General features: G+C 42.9%; 1 protein-coding gene across 3 annotated transcripts in view; it reads left to right on the top strand.

The window, feature by feature from the left end:
- The window catches only part of LOC109887249 (low-density lipoprotein receptor-related protein 2), a 102,070-nt gene extending 82,927 nt beyond the window's left edge, over positions 1 to 19,143 (top strand). For 2 of the 3 annotated variants that reach the window (XM_031816449.1, XM_031816447.1), the window contains 8 exons: positions 2,833 to 3,066; positions 3,200 to 3,749; positions 3,949 to 4,071; positions 7,542 to 7,649; positions 8,079 to 8,321; positions 14,435 to 14,774; positions 18,788 to 18,905; positions 19,056 to 19,143. In XM_031816449.1, the coding sequence (XP_031672309.1) occupies positions 2,833 to 3,066; positions 3,200 to 3,749; positions 3,949 to 4,071; positions 7,542 to 7,649; positions 8,079 to 8,321; positions 14,435 to 14,774; positions 18,788 to 18,905; positions 19,056 to 19,097 (1,758 nt within the window). In that variant the 3' untranslated portion in view covers positions 19,098 to 19,143. The remainder of the gene's footprint in view (positions 1 to 2,832; positions 3,067 to 3,199; positions 3,750 to 3,948; positions 4,072 to 7,541; positions 7,650 to 8,078; positions 8,322 to 14,434; positions 14,775 to 18,787; positions 18,906 to 19,055) is intronic. The other variant, XM_031816448.1, reaches the window with a different exon arrangement.
- Positions 19,144 to 19,387: the final 244 nt, after the last annotated feature.

Genomic DNA, 19,387 nt, shown 5'->3' with positions numbered 1-19,387 from the left:
CTCAATCTCACACAATTTATCAAGGAACCCACCTGTTACAACTCTAAATCGGTAAAAATGGGCACCCTCATACATATTATCCTGACCAACTTTCCCTCCAAATATACCTCTGCTGTTTTCAATCAGGATCTCAGCGATCACTGCCTCACTTTCTGCATCCGCAATGGGTCCCCTCATCACTGTCAAACGCTCCCTAAAACACTTCTGCGAGCAGGCTTTTCTAATCGACCTGGCCCAGGTATCCTGGAAGGATATTGACCTCATGCCGTTAGTTGAGGATGCCTGGTCGTTCCTTAAAAGTAATTCTCACCATGTTAAATAAATATGCCCCAAAAAAATGTACAACTGAGAACAGTTATAGCCCTTAGTTCACTCCAGACCTGACTGCCCTCGACCAGAACAAAAACATCCTGTGCCAGACTGCAATAACATTGAATAGTCCCCGCAATATGCAACTGTTCAGGGAAGTCAGGAACCAATACACAGTCAGTCAGGAAAGCTAAGGCCAGCTTCTTCAGGCAGAAATTTGTATCCTGTAGCTCCAACTCCAAAATGTTCTGGGACACTGAAGTCCATGGAGAACAAGAGCGCTTCCTCCCAGGTGCCCACTGCACTGAGGCCTAGGTAACACTGTCACCACCAATACTTCCACAATCGAGAATTTCAATAAGCATTTCTCTATGGCTGGCCATGCTTTCCTCCCGGCTACCTCAGTCCCGGCCAACAGCTCCGCACCCCCCGCAGCTACTTGCCCAAGCCTCCCCAGCTTCTCCTTTACCAAAATAGCAGATGTTCTGAAAGAGCTGCTGGACCTGTACAAATCAGCTGGCTAAATAATCTGGACCCTCTCTTTCTAAAATTATCAGCCAAACTTGTTGCAACCCCTATTACTAGCCTGTTTATTCTCTTCCGTCTTGTCTGAGATACCCGAAGATTGGAAAGCTGCTGCGTTCATCCCCCTCTTCAAAGGGGGAGACACTCTAGACCCAAACTGTTATAGACCTATTTCAATCCTGCCCTGACTTTCTAAAATCTTAGTCATGTTAACAAACAGATGACCAAACATTTCGTATCCTACCGTTCCTTCTCCGCTATGCAATCTGGTTCCCGAGCTGGTCATGGGTGCACCTCCGCCACGCTCAATGTCCTAAACGATGTCATAACCGCCATCGATAAAATAGAGTACTGTGCAGTCTTCATTGACCTGGCCAAGGCTTTCGACTGTCAATCACCACACTCTTATCGGCAGACTCAACAGTCTTGGCTTCTCAAATGACTGCCTCGCCTGGTTCAACAACTACTTCTCAGATAGTTCAGTGTGTCAAATCGGAGGGCCTGTTGTCTGGACCTCTGGCAGTCTATGGGGGTGCCACAGGGTTCAATTCTTGGGCCGACTTCTTGCTCTGTAAATATCAATGTCGCTCTTGCTGCTGATGATTCTCTAATCCCCCTCTACGCAGACGACACCATTCTGTATAGATCTGGCCCTCTTTGGACACTGTGCTAAAACCCCTCCAAACGAGATTCTATTCCATACAACAGTCCTTTCGAGGCCTCCAAGTGCTTGTAAATGCATGCATGCTCTTCAAATGATTTCTGCTCGCACTCTCCCACCCGACTAGCATCACTACTCTGGACGGTTCTGACTTCAAATATTTGTATTTTTATTTGACCTTTATTTAACTAGGCAAGTCAGTTAAGAACAAATTCTTATTTTCAATGACGGCCTAGGAACAGTGGGTTTAACTGCTTGTTCAGGCGCAGAACGACATATCTGTACCTTGTCAGCTCGGGTTTGAACTTGCAAACTTCCGGTTACTAGTCCAACAGTCTAACCACTAGGCTACCCTGCCGCCCCAATATGTGGGCATCTACATAAACCTAGGTGTCTGGTCAGACTAAACTCTCCTTAGACTCACATTAAGCATCTCTCATCCCAAATTAAATCTATATTCGGCTTTCTATTTCACAACAAAGCCTCCTTCACTCATGCTGCCAAACATACCCTCTAAAACTGACTATCCTACCGATCCTTGACTTCGGGGGATGTCCTCTATAAAATAGCCTCCAACACTCTACTCAGCCAAATGGATGCAGTCTTATCAGTGCCATCCGTTTTGTCACCAAAGCCCCATATACTACCCACCACTGCGACCTGTACGCTCTCGTTGGCTAGCCCTCACTACATATTCGTCACCAAACCCACTGGCTCCAAGTCATCGAAGTCTGCTAGGTGAAGTTCCTGCCTTATCTCAGCTCACTGGTCACCATAGCATCACCCACCCGTAGCATGCGCTCGAGCAGGTACATTTCACTGGTCATCCCCAAAGCCATCACTTCCTTTTCTTTTCCTTCCAGTTCTCTGCTGCCAATGATAGGAATGAATTGCAAAAATCACTGAAGCTGGAGTCATATCTTCCTTTATAACTTTAAGCATCAGCTGTCAGCAGTTTACCAATCACTGTACCTGTCATAGCCAATCTGTAAATAGCACACCCAACTACCTTACCCTCTTGTGTGTTTGCACCCCAGTATTTCTACTTGCACATAATCTGCACATCCATCACTCCAGTGTTAATGCTAAATTGTAATTATTTTGCCTCGATGGCCTATTTATGGCCCTACCTCATCTTCTTACACTCTCTAAATTTGCACTGAACATTTTTCTATTGTGTTATTGACTGTTTGTAACTGTTTGATTTTTCACACTTTTGTTCTCAACTGGCTTACATGGTTAAATAAAGGTGTACAAAAAAGAACGAAGTTGCTTATGTTCCAGTGTTTATAATGGTCAGTACAAAGTCCCTCTCCTCTCTCTCCCCTCTCTTGTAGATTATGCACCCCCTCCGGCAGACCAATGTGTCCAGCCCCTGTGAGAAGCTCCAGTGTTCCCACATCTGTCTCTTGGCTCCAGGACTGTCTACAGGCCCCAGAGCTGGGTCTACGGGACCCAAGGCTGTGTGTAGATGTGCAGCAGGGCTTCTCCTGGCTGGGGACGGCCTCACCTGCTCCACCCTTGTAGACACCACCTTCCTCTTGCTCCTCTCTCCTACTGCAGTTACACAGGTATGTGACTCTCCAACTGCAGTCAGTCATGTAGGACAGTGTAGTGATTTTACCTAAACCTGACTGTTGGTCAGATAGCCTCCACCTATAGATGACTCTAGATTAATGGGCCTGTTCGTGTCTTTCTGTTCAGATATACCTTAGCACCATCCATAATGGTGTGGGGTTGAAGCAGTTGCCTGAGCACCATATATGGTCTCTGCCGTGGGCGCACCAGGCCTCGGGGCTGGATTTGGCTGTACAGGAGAGGAATTTATACCTGGCTGATGCTGCGCAGGGCTCAGTCGATCTCCTGAAACTGAGTAGCTCAGGCCTGACACCAGGCAGTAGAGTCCTGAATCTCCAGGATGATACAGTGATGGCTCTGGCTGTGGACTGGGTCACACTAAACTTGTACTGGAGCAGCAGGAAGCAGCCTGACCTACATGTCACCACCACCAGGGGGCAGCACACTGCACCTCTACTCCAACTAGGCCTTCAGGGAACCACCTCCATCGCCCTGCACCCCCCCTCAGGACGCCTGTGCTTCACGGCCTTGGGCCAGGTGAATGTGAGGAGCCTGCCGCAGGTGGAATGTGCCTTCATGGATGGACGTAGTCAGAAGCTGCTCTGGAGGAAGGCTGTGATGCCAACCTCCCTTCTGTTCTCCAACAAGGGCACTCGGCTGTATTGGGCTGACATAGGTGAGACTAACCTGTACTAAACTGTTTTGGGTGAGATTATAATCTGTACTGGGCCGACATGGGTGAGAGATTATAACCTGTACTAACTGGGCGGACCTAGATTATTATGGCACTTTACAAGCAATGTGGAATACCTCATTGGGATGAATTGATTTCCCCAGGCCTGCTGTCCTCAGTGAAAACATGTCCCTTGTTGCAGGTGCTGGAGTAATCGACTCCATTCTTCTGGATGGTTCTGGATTTAAACAGTTTAATGCAGATCCCGGACTCATGTCCTTCACACTGGCTGAGAACGTCCTCCTGTGGAGCAGCCTGGATAAAGGTATGGTACACCTCACACCCCTAAACCCTTGATCAAACACAGCTCTACAACTCACTAATCCACACCGTATACAGCTCTACACCTCACTAATCCACACTGCACACCCATAAACCCTAGATCAAACACAGCTCTATCGCCGCACCGGAAAAAAATACCTCACTTATTCTTTGGACGAGGGGGATAGTGTCTGAAACCATTAGTTGCGTCTGGTTGGATAGCCTTTGCCGCTCTGTCGGTGCTGATGAAGCACTCATGCAGTGTGCCAGAGCACTTCTTCCACTGTCGGGAGGAATGTTAATTTAAATTAATACATGTTAATTGATGCAAATAAAGGTTGCTTCTCCACCAACCACCACGGAAGCGCAATCATGGTCTCATATTCACAGATGTAGGAAAGATCGCTGTTATGCTTGAATTCCACCCAAAACCAACGAGGAAGTCTGAGCGGTTGTATGAATCCAATCGGTACATCAAGCAAAGTGCTTAAACTTGCTAGGTCGCTCTTAATTTCGATTCAATGCGACTCGCCATAAGTGTGACGTCTGAACTGTGCGTAACCTCCCCGGCACGACTAATTCTAACCTTGACAATGGTACAATCCAACACCCCTAACCATAACCTTGACAACAGTACAGCCTCTCACACCTCACCCTACATTCCACACCTCACACCCTTAACCCCTGAACAGTACAGCCCCACCCCTAGCCCAAACCGCTGAAAGACATAGCCCCACCCTTCATTTGGAGTTCCGTAAAGTGAGTTTGGAAGAGGTGAAATAAATGTCTATCAACAATGACAAGCCACCTTGGTCTGACAACTTGGATGGAAAAAAACTGAGGACAATGGCAGACTATATTGCCACTCATATTTGCCATATCTTCAATTTAAGCCTACTAGAGAGTGTGTGCCCGGAGGGAAGCTAAAGTCATTCCGCTACCTAAGAAAAGTAAAAGCCCCTTTTACTGGCCCAAGTCAGCCTCTACCCAACCCTTAGTAAACTTTGGGAAAGAATGTTTGACCAGTAAACAAATTGACAAGACTTTCAGCATGCTTATAGGGAAGGATGTTCAACAAGCACAGCACTTACACAAATGACTGATTGACTGATAGAAATTGATTAAAAGATTGGGGGGGGGTGGGGTGGTGTGTTTTGTTAGACTTCAGTGAACTTTTGAAATTATCGATCAGTCTGTTGCTGGAAAAATGTAGAGTGACAAGGAAAAGTGTGAAGCCTGTGAAATTCCCAAGATTTCTGCATAAATTGATCTGATATTCATCTAAATCACAACAATAGACAAATATTGTGTGCTTAAACTAACACAAATGATTGTATTTTTCTTGTCTATATTGGAATACGTCATTTAAACATTCAGTGTAGGTCGGGAAAAAGTATGTCAGCTAACCTGGAGTCATATCAATGAGACAAGATTGGAGATGTTGGTTAGAGCTGCCTTGCCCAATAAATAAACGGTCGCAAAATTTGAGTTTGCTATTCACAGGAGGCATTACATGGTGTGAACCATGCCTCGAACAAAATATATCTCAAGATCTAAGATTACAAATTGTAGACTTGCATAAAGCTGGAAAGGGTTACAAAAGTACATCTAAAAGGCTTGGTCATCAGTCCACGTTAAGACAAATTGTCTATAAATGGAGAAAGTTTAACACTTGCTACTCTCCGTAGTAGTGGCCGTCCTGCAAGGATGACTGCAAGATCACAAAACAGAATGCTCAATCAGGTTAAGAAGAATCCTAGTGTCAGCTGAAGACTTGCAGAAAACTCTGGAACATGTTAACATCTCTGTTGACGAGACTACGATATGTAAAAAAAAAAAAAACAAGAATGGTGTTCATGGGAGGCCACCACAGAAGAAGCAACTGCTGTCCCAAAAAATATTGCTGTACGTCTGAAGTTTGAAAAAGTGCACCTGGATGTTCCACAGCGCTACTGGAAAAATATTCTGTGGACACATTAAACTAAAGTTGAGTTGTTTGGAAGGAACACACAGTGTGGAAAAGAAAAAGGCACACCAACATCAAACTGATCCCAACTGTAAAGTTTGGTGGAGGGAGCATCATGATTTGGGGCTGCCTCAGAGCCTGGGCAACTTGCTATCATCGATGGAAAAATAAATTTCCAAGTTTATCAAGACTTTTTGCAGGAGAATTTAAGGCGATCTGTCCGCCAATTGAAGCATGTCCTGTTGCGTCACCCAACTTGTTAACAAACCAAAACACATTAGTAAATCAAATGCCCAGTCAGTCCTGACCTCAACCTGATTGAGATGCTGTGGCATGACCTCATTAGAGCAGTTCACTCCAGACATCCCAAGAATATTGCTGAACTGAAACAGTTTTGTAAAGAGGAATGGTCCAAAATACCTCCTGACCGTTGTGCAGGTCTGATCTGCAACTACAGAACATTTTTGAGGTTATTGCTGCCAAAGGAGGGTCAACCAGTTATTATATCCAAGGGGTCACATTCTTTTTCCACGCTGCAATAGGAATGTTTTCATTGTTCAATAAAAACAAACATATATATATATATATATATATATATAATTGTTTGTTTTAGCGTATTGTGTTAAGTTCAGATCACATTTTATGATCAATTTATGCAGAAATCCAGGTATTTCAAGAGTTTAAATTTTCTTGTCACTGCTATGCCCTGCTATATTGTGGATAAAGAGTTTCCTTTCCAACAGAACAGAGGGTGTTCTTTAATGGAAGCCTCCAAGATAATACAGGTAGAATCAAGAATTCCCCAGGGCAGCTGTCTAGGCAGCTTACTTTTTCAATCTATACTAACGACATGCCACTGGCTTTGTGTAAATAAATCTGCCCATAATAAAGTGTTGCTCTGCTGCCTTAACAGCGCTGTCAACAAGGCAGGTCCTACAGGCCCGTGTTTTGTCACACCTGGACTACTGTTCAGTCGTGTGGTCAGTTCCCACAAATGGGGCCGTAAGAAAATTACATTTGGCTCAGAACTGTATGGCTGGCCCTTGGATGTACACAGAGCTAACATTAATAATCTGCATGTAAATCTAACCTGGCTCCGAGGAGAGATTGACTTCATCACTAATTGTTTCTGTGAGCGGTATTGACATACTGAATGCACCGAGCTGTCTGTTTGAACTACTGGCAGACAGCTAAAACACCCATGCATACCTCACAAGACATATGCCACAAGTGGTCTCTTCACAGTCTCCAAGTCCAGAACAGACTATGGGAGGCGTACAGCACTACATGGAACTCTATTCCACATCGGGTAACTGATGCAAGCAGTAGAATCAGATAAAAATAACAGATAATTCACCTTATGGAACAGCGGTGACTGAAGCAAACTGCATACATGGTACACTGGCTGCATGTCATTAGTAAAGATTAAAACACGTAAAGGGCCTAGACAGCTACACTGGGGAATGCCTGATTTCTAATAACACCTTCTGGCTCTGCCTCTGTTGTAGATGTGACTAGAATCTGGTTCAGTGATGGATTTCAGCCCAAGCAGCTGTGGTTTGAGGTCAATACCAATGTAGTGGCACTGAGGGTTTACAGCAAAACCAGTCAGAAAGGTGAGTGTCCACCACGGCCCAGTGAATGTGTTCACTGTTAGGTGACGTTATAATGCTGTCACTCTGCGGTATAACGGTGTCACTGTGCAGTTAGGTGGCGGTATAACGGTGTCACTGTGCAGTTAGGTGGCGGTATAACGGTGTCACTGTGCAGTTAGGTGGCGGTATAACGGTGTCACTGTGCAGTTAGGTGGCGGTATAACGGTGTCACTGTGCAGTTAGGTGGCGGTATAACGGTGTCACTGTGCAGTTAGGTGGCGGTATAACGGTGTCACTGTGCAGTTAGGTGGCGGTATAACGGTGTCACTGTGCAGTTAGGGAGACTGAACAAGCGCACTTCCTCTGCGTGTAGTGTTTTCGGAGGTAAGTAGTGTCACATCTAGCTCTGCCAATGGTCTAACCAACTCTACTCTGTCCTCTCTGTCCCAGGAACTAACAGCTGCTCAGAGCGGAACGGAGGCTGCAGTCAGCTGTGCCTGGCCTACCCAGGGGGGCGTAGCTGCCGATGTGGACGTGGTTACCAACCTGTCGACACCAACACGTGTAGCCCCTCCCCCCCCCTCCAGTGTCCAGAGGGCAGCAGGGCCTGTAGCGACGGCAGCGGGTGTCTCCCCCTCACAAAGTTCTGTAACCACCAAACCGACTGCCTCGACCATTCAGACGAGATCAAATGTGAGTAACCCCAACCCTGTCTGCCCTGCCTCGCATAAAGAATTAGTGAATTGACTATACCCCTGACTCACCCATAGAAATAAAGTGAACCGATTATACCCCCTGACTCACGTAGAAATAGACTGTACAGGTTGGCTGACAAATTCACAAAAATGATGCTCGAATCGATGTGGCCGAGAGGTGTGCGTTATGGGTTCAGATGGCTAGTAACAATGACAAGAAGCTGCTCATTGCATCTTATTTTCTGGTGTTTTCACTGATCTATGCTAATATGGAGAGAAAAAATATAGATAGCTAACCAACAATAGTAACAATGTATTTAAGATCTCATTATGCCTTCATAACAATGGAGCTGTTCTATTAATCACCCATATTGTGTGTGAGCTCTGTGTTCAGTATCAGCAGGAATGAGACACTACACCACTACATGACAACTTGTTTGGTTAGAATTACAGCTCTGGTTTGCTGCTTTGTAATTACATGCACAATACAACAGCTTGTTTTTCTGCATGTTCAGTGCCTTCAGAAAGTATTCATACCCCTTGACTTATTCCACATTTTGTTGTTACAGCCTGAATTGAAAATTGATTAAATGTCTTTTCTCACATCTTTCACAATACCCCATAATAATTAAGTGAAAACATGTTATTAGAAATGTTTGCAAATTTAATTGGAAATGAAATACAGATTTCATTTGCATAACTATTTACACCCCTGAGTCAACTTTGTAGATTTCACATTTCTTCAAGCTCTGTAAAATTGGTTTTTAGTCATTGCCAGACAAACATATGTTTCAGGTATTGTCATAGCTTTTCAAGTAGTGAAGTCAAAACTAACTTGGCCACGCATGAACATTCAGTGTTTTCTTGGTAAGCAACTCGTGTTGTTTTAGATTATTGTCCTATTAATGCTGAATTCATCTCTGTTTGGAAAACAGACAACCAGGTTTTCCTCTAAGATTTTACCTGTGCTTAGCACCATTAAATGTATTTTATTCTGAATACACTTAGTGCACACAGTGAATCAATGCAAGTTATGTGACTTGTTTAGGATTTGTTTTTCCTCATTAACTTATTTAGCCTTGCCATAACAAATGGGTTGAATACTTTTATTCAGGCTGAAAACAGAACAAACTGGAAAATGTCAAGGGGTGTGAACTTTCTGAAGTAAATGGGTCTAATGTGACATTGTAACAAAAATATAGCTGTATGCAGTTCCACATGTGTACTTGGAGGAATAAAAGTGACATTTATGCAAATGATCCCATATCTGAACTTCATACAGACATTGGCATGTCAAATTCAAGGACTTTCAGGCACTCAATTGCAGTTCAAGGATCTCAATGTTATAAAATAGTATTTATATACAGTAGTTGTACATATATATCCTAATATTAAAAAAAACATCCACCCACGAAGTGTATGAAAAAGTAGGCTATTACCACTAAGAATAATGTGTTTTTTAATACCTTGATTTTCTAATTATTGCATTCTAAAATGTGAGAATAACGTGGGCATTGATGTTTCTGTAGCCCATGTGGCCAACACAGGCACACATAATAAACCATGAATCTCACCATCAGTTTTTATTACAGTGACCTAAAACTGGCTAACTTTGTTTGACTTATCGATAGTTAGTCTTGTCTCATTGCTGCAACTCCCGTACGAACTCGAGCGCCATGCGTTCTCCGACACAACCCAGCCAAGCCGCACTGCTTCTTGACACAACACCTGCTTAACCCGAAAGCCAGCAGCACCAATGTGTCAGAGGAAACACCGTACATCTGGTGACCGTGTCAGTGTGCATTGCGCCAGGTCAGTGTGCATTGCTCCTGGCACTAGAGCGCAATGAGACAGGTAAATCCCACAAGGATCTCTAGTGGCACAGCTAGCTCTGGGATGTAGTGCCTTAGACCACAGCCATTCGGGAGGCCAGGTTTATTTTTGGAATGCTAGGATGTGAATGGAAGCCAAGTTGAAGCCAACATTGTCATCCTCAAACTAACCACGTGGTTTTACTGTAAGAGTAGCGTAACGCGATTCAATTGAAGCGGCGGGAACCAAACAGATCAAAAATGAAATCATGGATAATTATAAGGGAGCAGGAGAACTACTAACACGCTCTTCTTTTCCGATGTAAGACCTTTAAACAGGTCAACATTCACAAGGCCGCAGGGCCAGATGGTTTACCAGGACGTGTACTCCAAGCATGAACTCACCAACTGGCAGATCCTCAAAAGGTTCTACAGCTGCACCATCGAGCGCATCCTGACTGATTGCATCACTGCCTGGTATGGCAACTGCTTGGCCTCCGACCCCAAGGCTGTACAGAGGGTAGTGCATACGGCCCAGTACATCACTGGGGCCAAGCTTCCTGCCACCCAGGACCTCTATACCAGGCAGTGTCAGAGGAAGGCCCTACAAATTGTCAGACTGTTCTCTCTGCTACCACACGGCAAGCGGTACCAGAGCACCAAGTCTAGATCCAAAAGGCTTCGCTTCTCTACCTCCAAGCCAAAAGACTCCTGAACAGCTAATCAAAGGGCTACCCAGACCCCTCTTTTACGCTGCTGCTACTCTGTTTATTATCTATGCATAGTCACTAACTCTACCTACATGTACATATTACCTCGTAACCGGTGCCCTCTGTACCGGTAGCCCCTGTATATAGCCTCCACATTGACTCTGTACCCCTGTATATTGACTCTGTACCCCCTGTATATTGACTCTGTACCCCCTGCATATAGCCTCCACATTGACTCTGTACCCTTTGTATATAGCCTCGCTATTGTTATTATTTAAGTTTTTACTTAACCAACAAGAAGTTAAGAAAAACAAGTGTTAAGGGCTTATAAGTAAGCACTTGACCTGTTCTATATGGCGCGTGACAAATAAAATGTTATTTGGCTATAGCACACCGGTCTGTATAGACTCCGGCGCAGGACAAGACAGATTTTAATTCCTTTTGATTTACTCTAGTGTATTAATTGATCAAATGCACGGCTACTTTCCCACTATAGTGCTTTAGAATTTATACGTAATTCTCAAACTTTTTATTAGATCACTTGTCAGAAAATGTTTAAAAGTATAATTCTTCCTGGGGGTGTTAATAAGATTTCATGTTGCCAAAAATGCTGTCATTTCCACTTTAAATTTAACAATGTTCACAAACAAGTTATTTTCAATTGTCAAACTACAAGCAAATCACAGGTCAACTCACCATAAGTTATTTTTGAAAAACAAGACGCTACCAAATTAGCAAAAACATCCTCTTTGATAACACCTGTTGCAGCCGCTGCAATTTAGCCTACAACAGATGGCTAGCTAGACCGTGGAAAAACTAATTTGCTGTTGCTCAGTGACCTGTTGGCCTTCAAAAAGGCCACCCATTTAATAAGTCAATGTGATTGGTTGATTTCACTTTCACAGCCAAATTTTGCCCTAATACAGTTGAATTGCCTTTATCAAGCTTCTGATGACCTGGCCAATGGCGATCTAGATTTTCGTTCACGGGATGGGTTGTCACAGGGTTAACTTGGCTTTCAAAGACTTTAGAAAGGCAGGGCAGGATGGATGTAGGTCTAACAGTTTGGGTCTAGGGTGTCGCCCCCTTTGAAGAGGTGGATGACCGCACCAGCTTTTCAATCTTTAGGGATCTCTGAAGAAACGAGAGGTTGAACAGACTGATAATAGGGGTTGCAACAATGGCGGTGGCTAATTTTAGGATGGGAGGGTCCAGATTTTCTAGCCCAGCTGACTTGTACGGGTCCTGGTTTAGCAGCTATTTCAGAACATCTGCGATCTGGATTTGGGTGACGGCGAAGCTGCAGAGGCTCGGGTAAGTTGCTGCTAGGGGTGAAGAGCTGTTGGTAGCCAGGAGGAAAGCATGGCCAGCCGTAAAAAAAAATCTTAATGAAATATTCAATTATCTTGGATTTATCGGTGGTGACCGTGTCGCATAGCCTCAGTACAGTGGGAAGCAGGGAGGAGGTGCTTTTGTTCTCCATGGACATTAGTGCCATGCAAATTTCTGTTTGAAAAAGCAATCCTATGCTTGCTGTGTTTATTGGTTCCTGACTTCCCTGAACAGTTGCATATCGTGGGTGACTATTCGATTAATAGAGCTGTGGATGCAAGGACTGACCATCCATGATATCAAAATAATTTGAACCATGGTATGAGGCTAAACAGTGTTTACAAGAATGTTTACAAACATTAGAAAAACAAGCTTATTTTTGTGTTCTCGTAGTGACAGTTGAACTAAGCTCATGAGGCATGTATAAGTTATATTGTTCAAGAATCATTGGAGATGTGTGGGGCAACTACAGATTGCCCCTTTAAGTCTATCAAAACTGTGAGTATTTGTCCATTAGGCTTATGCGGCAGGTAGCCTTGTGGTTAGAGTATTGGACCAGTAACCGAAAGGTTGCTAGATCGACTCCTCATACTGACTAGGTAAAAATGTCCTCCTGCTCTTGAACGCAGTTAACCCACTGTTCCTAGGCTGTCATTGTAAATAAGAAATTGTTCTTAACTGACCTACCTAGTTAAACAAAGAATAAATGTTTTATTTATTTTATCAGCATGAATTAGGTTGAGATATAAAGTCCCTACTTTTATTCCATAATAGGCTGGGATCTGCACTATGCAGCTGTTGCAAGAGTGGCTGGTCACTGGTTTCAAAAACGATTGATGGGCATCTTAAACTTCTTGAATTCAACCATTAAATGGTTCAAATACACTTTTTAAATTTCAACAGCCATCCACAACAACCACAAGCCGTAAGGCGCAATTAGCTAAATGAGAGAACCACAGTATGATTCACATCTATGCGCTGTGTAGTCATCAAAAATATGTGAAATCTGTATTGCCATAGACTACACCACTGCTGTTATCCTTACTTCCAATCATTTATTCAAGTTGGATAATCATTGGATGCTGACAGCAGTCGCACCATTGGAAGAACAACCTTGGATTGTAGCCAACAAAAGCCTATTCCTGCACTTTTCCCGCGATCCATCAAACACATTTGGTGTGTCATCAGTGGTCTCTGACTTGTGGTCCGACTCGCTCAGGTGGGACTTTTTCAATGCTGATTTTAATGTCATTGGGAACAAGTGTCATAGATTCTTATTCCAGTGTTTCAAAAGTATCTAATCTGATAACAATATTTTGGCTGTTAATGGCTCAGTTACTGTTTTTTGTAATCCATTACTCACCAACCCTGACTATATGATATGACTACTTACACTGCCATAAATGCAAAGGTAAAGTTAAGTCGTAAGATTTTGTACAAATCTGTCAAGACAAACTATGATAAAGGGTTAAACAGGTTTTAAATCAACTGGTGATTTTTATAGAAAATTGATATGAAACCCCCTTTAAATCTTAATATATTGACATGGGGGGGTTATTATCAGTGACAGTGTAGGAAATGTCCAGTGTAGGAATGTTCACTGGTAACCTAGTATATAGAATGAAACTGCTGCTTGATTAGTGCATGTTTGCTGTACTTTTAGACAGATATTAATTGAGGTTGTGATTATTTAGCCCTACTGACATCCCTTTCATACAAAGATGTTTTTCTGGCAACTTTTTTCCTTGTCTTTATCTGAATGGTATTGCCGTTATGAAAACCAAAACTTTTATTTCCACCTTACGACCTTATTTCTGTAAAATTCTGCCTACGGCTCAAAGCTGGTTTACAGTTGGTCTATCGACATTGTTGCAGTGACATGCACAGCCATGACTGCATTGACCTGTAAAATAGGGCTAATTAAACTCAATATGCTATTCCTTTCTTTTGAAAATATATTTGATTAATTGTTCCTTAGGACCTGGCTAAATTCAAGAATAATATATTTATTTTTGATGGTGTATTATCAATGGATTTTAAAATGGCCGCCCACCTACATCTGCAGACCGCTACTACCATTCATTCCCAGCGTGCTAGAAAATGCATGCAAAAATGGGCCTGGTTGAGTTGCATAATCATTTGCCAATATTTTCTATTAGGAAATTACTGTAAATCCAATGTGAAAACAGTAAGTTTAACACTGGTTCTCTAACACCCTGTTCTCTTATTATAACCAAGGATTTCCCTGTAACCTCCAGGTTGGTCTGGAGTGAAGCCCCAAGATGTCAGCCATAGTAAACCTTACCCGGGGCATGCTGGGAGCACCGTCCCCCCTAGCCAGGACTGGTCTGGGAGGACCACCACCGGGGGGGTAGAGGTGCAGAAGCTGGACTCTGAGTCATGTGACGCCCAGCAGTGTAATGGACATGGGAAATGTGTGGCAAGGGGTGGAGAAACCACCTGCCAGTGTGTTCTGGGATACCATGGTGTGTTCTGTGAGGAGGGTGAGGGTCCAGGGGTCAGTAATGCCCCCCTCACTTTAGGCATCCTCAGCCTCATTGGTGGAGTCCTCATCGCTGCTGTCATCATCAGAAAGAGGTAGTCTCAAATAAAATCTATGTGTTCAGTATTTTCCAATCACACACACACACACACACACACACACACACACACACACACACACACACACACACTCTAGTGGTATGAAGTGTCTTTCTCAAGGCCCCAATGTCAGTAATGTATTCGCAGTCTTCTGGTTTACCTCTGTCATACCTAGGACTTTGAATGAGCAAACCTAAAGTTTTCTACAGTCCACCTCTTTAACTTGTAGGCCAACTGCATACCATTCATATAACCTGTAGACCAGGGTTCCCCAACTGGCGACCCACGGCCAGATTTGGCCTGCGGATGGTTTTATTTGGCCCCCCAAGTCTTCTAGAAAAAATAATATATAATTAGATGTGCTTTTTGTATTTCTTTATACTGTAAAAACACAAATCAGCTCCAAGTGATTCTAATTCAAGAAATCTGTTCCCAACTATTCCCGTGATCAAGATAGCCCTATTTGGTAAAATACCAAGTCTGTTATGGCAAGAATGGTTCTGTTAGGGTCGTATTTCTCAGAGTAAATAACTCACGGACACTAAAGAAGCTTAACCAAGTTTAATTCTTCCCAAAGGGTCGTTACAGCTGTAATTCAGACAAATAAACATTTCACACAAGCACTGATATAACCCTTTCTCCGAGTCTAAGTCTCCTACACAACCGAATAGCCAATGCATCCCTGTTGCTAGGAAGAACCTTAGTGATATCTGTTCTTCCTCACTTCATCTGACATGAACTCTACCCCAAAGTGCTCACTCCTCCCCAACTGAAGGCTGTCATGGTTATTGATACCAGACTGTCTCTCCTCTCAGAGGATCCCTGATGTCTAACTGTAACATATCCTGACATAATGTAAATGTTATACATTACCCTCTCTCCCTCAGTGGCATTGTTAGTTTCTAAGATCTCCACCCATCTACCCTTATCAATGCCTGCCACATGTAATTGCTTCCATGCACTCAACACATTCCAAGCTTAGTTGTCCCCACTATATACCTTCCTCCTATAACCCTTAACTTCTGTTGTAGACCCTCAACCTCAGCACTCCTTCAGTGACATCAATACGTAACATTTAATTCTCAGAACCCAACAGCTCAAATAAGTAAAGAGAAACCACAGTCCATTTACTTTAAGACATCAAGGTCAGTCAATATGGAAACTGTCGAACTTTGAAAGTTTCTTCAAGTGCAGTTGCAAAAACCAAGTACTATGATGAAACTGGCTCTCATGAGGACCACCACAGGAGTGGAAGACCCAGAGTTACCTCTGCTGCAGAGGATAAGTGCATTAGTTTCCAGCCTCAGAAATTGCAGCCCAAATAAATGCTTCACAGAGTTAAAGTAACACACATCTCAACATCAATTGTTCAGAGGAGACTGAATCAGACCTTCAAGGCCAAATTGCTGCAAAGAAACCACTACTAAAAGATGCCAATAAGAAAACACTTGCTTATAAGAAACACAAGCAATGGATATTAGACCGGTGGGAATTTGTCCTTTAGTATGGAGTCAAAATTTGAGATTTTTGGATCCAACGCTGTGGGTGAACGGGTCTCCGCATGTGTATTTCCCACTGTAAAGCATGGAGGTATGGTGAGGGGGTGCTATTGAACTCTGTTCAGCATTTATTTGGGCTGCAATTTCTGAGGCTGGTAACTCTAATGCACTTATACTCTGCAGCAGAGGTGACTCTGGGTCTTCCACTCCTGTGGCGGTCCTCATGAGAGCTCCTACCCTTGTCACAACTGATTGGTTCAAACACAAGAAGATGAAATTCCACGTACATTTTTAAGAAGGAACACCTGTTAATTGAAATGCATTCCAGGTGACTTCCTCATGAAGCTGGTTAAGAGAATGCCAAGAGTGTGCAAAGCTGTCAAGGCAAAGGCTGGCTACTTTGAAGCATCTCAAATATAAAATATATTTTGATTGAACACTTTTGGTAGAAAATATAGAAACCTAGAATGAGATGTCCAAACTTTTGACTGGTACTGTACCAATATACCCTACTACTCTATACCGTACTGCTGTATACCCTACTGCTGTCCCTAACCCAATGACTATCCCTTATCTAACTACTGTTTACCCAACTACTATATATCATACTGCTGTATTCCCTACTGCTGTATTCCCTACTGCTATATACCATATTACTGTATCTATATACCTATATACCCTACTGCTGTATACTATATACCCTACTTTATTCCTTGTATACCCCTACTACTGTAATCCCTCTATACTATATACCCTACTGCTCTATACCCTACTACTGTAATCCCTCTATAACCTGCTAGTGTATACTATATACCCTACTGCTCTAAACCCTACTACTGTAATCCCTCTATACCCTGCTAGTGTATACTATATACCCTACTGCCCTAAACCCTACTACTGTAAGCCCTCTACTATTGTATTACAACTGTCATGTATTTGGCTATCCCGGATTAAATGATATAACATGCTATTCTATAAAATCATTTCTCTGTAATTAATATTACCTGATTGAGCAAATCATTTAAATGTAATAAACTAGAAAGTCGGGGCACCACAAAATAATATTTATAGAGCTGTTATCTTCCGAATAAACTCTTAAAGACCTAGTAATATTTTACATCAATGGCAGTCAATATTAATCGTCACTTTATTTCAGTCTCATCTGAAAGTTGTAAATTCTTAGTTATCTTCACGAACCCTGGCTAACAAGTTGAATCAGCAATACAAAATTGAGTTTATTTATTTACTAAATACCTAATCGCCTAATTCTGTGTGTATGTAATCATACAGAATGAATCATACCTTGATTACAAATTGTCATAAATGAAAATGTCCCTAACGGACGGAACAGATATGACAGCTGGTTACTCAAAGAAAAGGGGGTTGGGTTTGAGTGAAATAGTGGGAAGGCTGAAGAACAAAAGGAGAGGTTATGTCTATCGGGCCATAGGCAGCTACTCTATCGTAAATACAGAATCTTATGCATTCTAAATTACTGCCCATTTGGAAAAGGGAAATGCAATAAATATTTAATCTGAGCTGCGCTTCAATAGGTTGGTGGTAGATGGAAAGCCGTGTTGCCCAACAGGTCTTTGTCCTTTGAAGAGTGTCTCTGGTGGTGAACAGGAAATGTTGTAGTGTCGTCGTTGTGTGGTAGACTGGATACTCTGTCCTTTCCTAGCCCACGTTTTACAGTGGCTGCTGCTAACTCGACGGCTAGGAGGTATCACTTCTGGAGTGAATAAGAGTTCAAAATTCATACCATTCGCAACCAACGCTCATGCTGAGGTTGGCTTCGTTCTGTCGTTATTATCTGAATCCTGACATCGGACCGTCGTCCTAATGTACCCGAAACAGGAGGTTACATTTTCATCAAGGGCTTATATAGTGGCGGGGGAGAAGGGCGTGTTTCATTAGTTTATAACCCATGTCTCTTCACAGGGGCGGGCCACTGATTGAGCAGAGCTCTAATCTTATGAAAACCCAATTCTCTCATTAGGAAGCTAAAATTGCATTTGCTCTTTTCACAAGTAGTTTCATTTAAATTGCATTTAAATTGCACAACAATTCCACGTGAATCTGATAACTATGTGTAGACTTTCCCAGATAGTGTCGTCCTGTCATCAGTCATAATGTCTCAGATGACAACCCAACTGACATAATATTCATTAAGTACCAACGCATATTTTCAACTCGTTCTATTACTGAAATATGGTTCCTTTCCCTCCACTTGTTTGATGTTCCCAGACTTTCATGTTTAACAAAGACTAATCAAAGAGTCCCTCTGTAGAGTCAGAGAGGGAAGGGAGAAAGGTATTTATGGGGGGGGGGGTCATAAACCTTATCCACAGGCCAACTTCATGACGCCCTGCTCCTAACCCTACTACTACATACTTTACGGCTATTTACCCTACTACTGTTTACCCTGCTGCTCTATACCTACATTGTATACCCTATTATATACCTGTATATCATACTACCATAAACATATATACCCTACTCTATGTTTAGCAGAGCAAGAGCTGCAGCTCGGGGCCAGTCCACAGACAAGGAGACTCTGATGACCAATATGGATGAACAGACGGTCTACGCTGTGTCTTTCAACAACGATCTGTATGATCCTGACCAGGTACCTTAGAGTTAGTGTAAAGGTATTTTATAGGTTTTGCTAAGAGCTTTAAAACCAGAGTGTTTTGGTCTGCCACAGCATTGCCATCCTTTGTTCCCCACCCCCACCATGAATATGATAGTATTTTCAATTAAAACATTTTTTTTTCAGGAATTGATCTCGTCTGCTGATGGGACATCTCAACATCTGTAAATGTTGCCTTTTCTCTTCTGCTCTGAATAAAGTCTAGGATGTTAAACCTCATGGTGTTTTATTTTCTCAGACATCACATGTAGCTGAACATCATAGCCATGTAGATCCGTTTCCTGGCCGCATTATGAAAAGTTGTGGTCATAAACCTGTTATGGGGGTTAGCTTAGTGTGAGGCACATAGATGGACAATGAAACACCACTGGTGGTGGTCTCGAAAGAGGGGACGGCTTTTAAATATAGGGACAACTCTCCAGTTAGTGATGTAGAATGACCAGCAGGAGACGGATGCA

Source organism: Oncorhynchus kisutch, unplaced genomic scaffold, assembly GCF_002021735.2.
Source record: "Oncorhynchus kisutch isolate 150728-3 unplaced genomic scaffold, Okis_V2 scaffold799, whole genome shotgun sequence".
Taxonomy (NCBI): domain Eukaryota; kingdom Metazoa; phylum Chordata; class Actinopteri; order Salmoniformes; family Salmonidae; genus Oncorhynchus; species Oncorhynchus kisutch.
The sequence above is the reverse complement of the archived record's forward strand: the minus strand, read 5'-3'. Positions and strand labels throughout refer to the sequence as shown.